Consider the following 2,647-nt stretch of genomic DNA (forward strand, 5'->3'; position numbering starts at 1 on the left):
GTAGTTTTTGATCGTGTGGTGGCATCTAGGGAGGCAATTTATTGGACTGCGCAGCCTAGCCTCGGCACCCTACGCCACAGATGGGATAACATGAGATTGGCTGTTCATTTAGTGCTTTATAGGATGTAAGGGGGGTTCTTATCACCTGTTTCGAAGAAATTCATTCTGCATAGTACACTTGGAGATGCTCTGGTGTGTTATTTACATCGCTTACCGACCGAACTTCAAATGACGACATAGAAGAGGATAGGCTATGAGATGTAATGGACAAAATAAATCACTAAACAAGAGACGTCACGAAAATTCTGAAATGACCAAAAATATGCAACCCTCCTTTTTTTTCTTCTTTTTCTACTTACCATATTCTGACGGAGCTTCTGCAGTAGTTTATCCATGGTGGCGGAGGCGCAGGCAAGCAGGCAGGAGGCGGTGGAGTGGCGGGGGATGAGGGTGGAGGCGAGGGATTCAAGTGCTCCCCGCCCGATCACTAATTAGTTTCGTGGATTCGATGTGGAAAAAAACCGGCTAATCCCGGAGCTTCAACTTATGGCCACGATTGACTCAGAAAAAAAATGGAACGCAAAACTTAGGCACAGTGGCACCTAGATTTAAAAGTTGTTGGTGTTCTTGTTGCTTTTTTTATTTTACTACGTGGCGGCCTAAACTGGAGGGAGGGAGTGGTGAATGGGTTGTGACAGAAGAGCCTGGAGGCCTATCTATCGCGGCCACTTTGTATGAACTCTGGTCTGGTAGTAGATAGACAGACAGAAGAGTCTTGACGAGTGGATCATAACCAACACAGACAATTGAAGGCACAGCAACGACACTATAACAGGTTGGTGGTTGGAGCCGGCGTCACCTTTTGTCTTGAGCGGAGGTGAGGGCAGGTGAGGTCACAGCCTTACCATAGCACCGGCACCTTGACCCAACCTGCTGGGGGAAGGACAAGGCAGGCAGGACACACGCCAGGGCAAGGTGTTGGTCAGACTAAAGCGGCCGACCCTACAGGGAGTTGTGAGTGGCGGGGGACATGGGAGAGTCACTACACTATTGATAGAGCAGCTGCCGCCTTGTCAGCTTGTGGCACTGTCTCTAGGCACTCTCCACGCCAGACCTCACCACTACCAACGCCCACACCACGCCCCCACGCCCGCCACACCTGCCTGTCGCTGCTCCAGGGCCCCGGGCTGACGAAGGACACGCACACATGGCAAGGCAGAACAAGTCGCCTCACTGTAGCCCTCCCCCGCCGATAACTGAGGCTCGGGCTGCGCAACTCTCCCCTCCCTCCCTCCCTCCCGGCTCCTCTCTGTCCCCTCTCTCCCTACCGGCTCCTCTCTCACTCCCCTCGATTCCTCGTGGCTTCCCCTCGCCCTCCTCATCGACCTCGTGTAGTAGACATGCGAGGAATACAACACAAACACGAGGGAGGTAAAATGCAAGACAGCACCCACGACAACATAATATCCTGCAGTCGCCTTTCCCTTCCTCTCTCCCTCCTACCGTCTCACACACTCTCTCTCCCTCCCTCTCCGGCCCCTCTCAGCCAGGAATCAATAGGTTACTCTCCACGTTCCCCGCTTTCCTTACTCTACAGCCTTACTCTAAGACCGCTACTGCCACTACCATCATGCCCCACCGTCATGCAATCCTGTCTCTCGCTGTCTCCCACACCACTCGCCCTCCTTCGTAGCCTGCCAAGTCCTGTCACCTCCTCGACTCTAAGATATTGCCAAACCCCTCCTTATCCAGCCATTCCCCGCGTATCAGGCTACAGGTATCCCCGGGACTGGTGATTTTTAGCCCGTGACTGGTGATTTTTAGCGTCATGGTAGTGCACTAGGAAGACTGTAATTTAGTTTCAAGTTTCCGTGTGTCACTCCTCAATGACTGATGAATTGGCACGATGGCATTTGAAACAGCGACAGTCCTTGTTATAGCCAAGCATGTGTTTCAAAATATAACAGCTTTTTCCATACAACCGAGGCTATGGAATGGAGGAAATGACCGATCAGCTTCATATTTAGCGATGGAACTATAGGAAAGTTTTTTTTTTTAGCTTGATGGACGAAAAAAAGAAAAGGACTGTGAAAAAATGTGGCTTGCAGCGAGGACTTCCCGTTGCGCTGTCCAACCCAACCCTTTTATTGAATGACGTGTTTTTACCCGCGTCGCAAGGTATATGAGAGCAATGCGAGGTTATTTCTTGTTCTTATTGTTGTCGTCGTTGTTGTTTGTTGTTGTTGCTGTTATTATTATTGTTGTTGTTATAGTTATTTATTTATTATTATTATTATTATAAAATTATTGTTGCTGTTGTTGTTGTTGTTGTTGTTATTGCTGCTGCTGCTGCTGCTGCTGTTGCTGTTGTCGTCATCATCATCATCAGTAGCGCAGCACCAGCAGTAGTAGCAGCAGCACCAGTAGTAGTAGTAGCAGCAGCAGCAGCAGTAGTAGTAGTAGTAGCAGTAGTAGTAGTATTGTCGTTGTTGTAGTTACTGTTGTGCTGTTATTGTTGTTGCTGTTGAATAAAACTTGGAATTAAACTTGCACTCATGCTAGTCATCCCACAGGACCCATTTTCGCGAGTACATTGATATGGTCACCCCCCAGCGCCCACCCTAATGACTTCAGCCCATCCAGCTTA

General features: G+C 49.3%; 1 protein-coding gene across 1 annotated transcript in view; it reads right to left on the minus strand.

Moving 5' to 3' along the window:
• Positions 1-436, minus strand: part of LOC145394130 (uncharacterized) — a 196,131-nt gene extending 195,695 nt beyond the window's left edge. Inside the window, exon 1 of the mRNA XM_080268110.1 lies at positions 360-436. Coding sequence (XP_080124236.1) covers positions 360-395 — 36 coding nt within the window. The 5' untranslated portion in view covers positions 396-436. The remainder of the gene's footprint in view (positions 1-359) is intronic.
• Positions 437-2,647: the final 2,211 nt, after the last annotated feature.

This window comes from Coenobita brevimanus, chromosome 26, assembly GCF_032717465.1.
Source record: "Coenobita brevimanus isolate Jiangsu-jjx chromosome 26, ASM3271746v2, whole genome shotgun sequence".
In the NCBI taxonomy this organism is placed as follows: domain Eukaryota; kingdom Metazoa; phylum Arthropoda; class Malacostraca; order Decapoda; family Coenobitidae; genus Coenobita; species Coenobita brevimanus.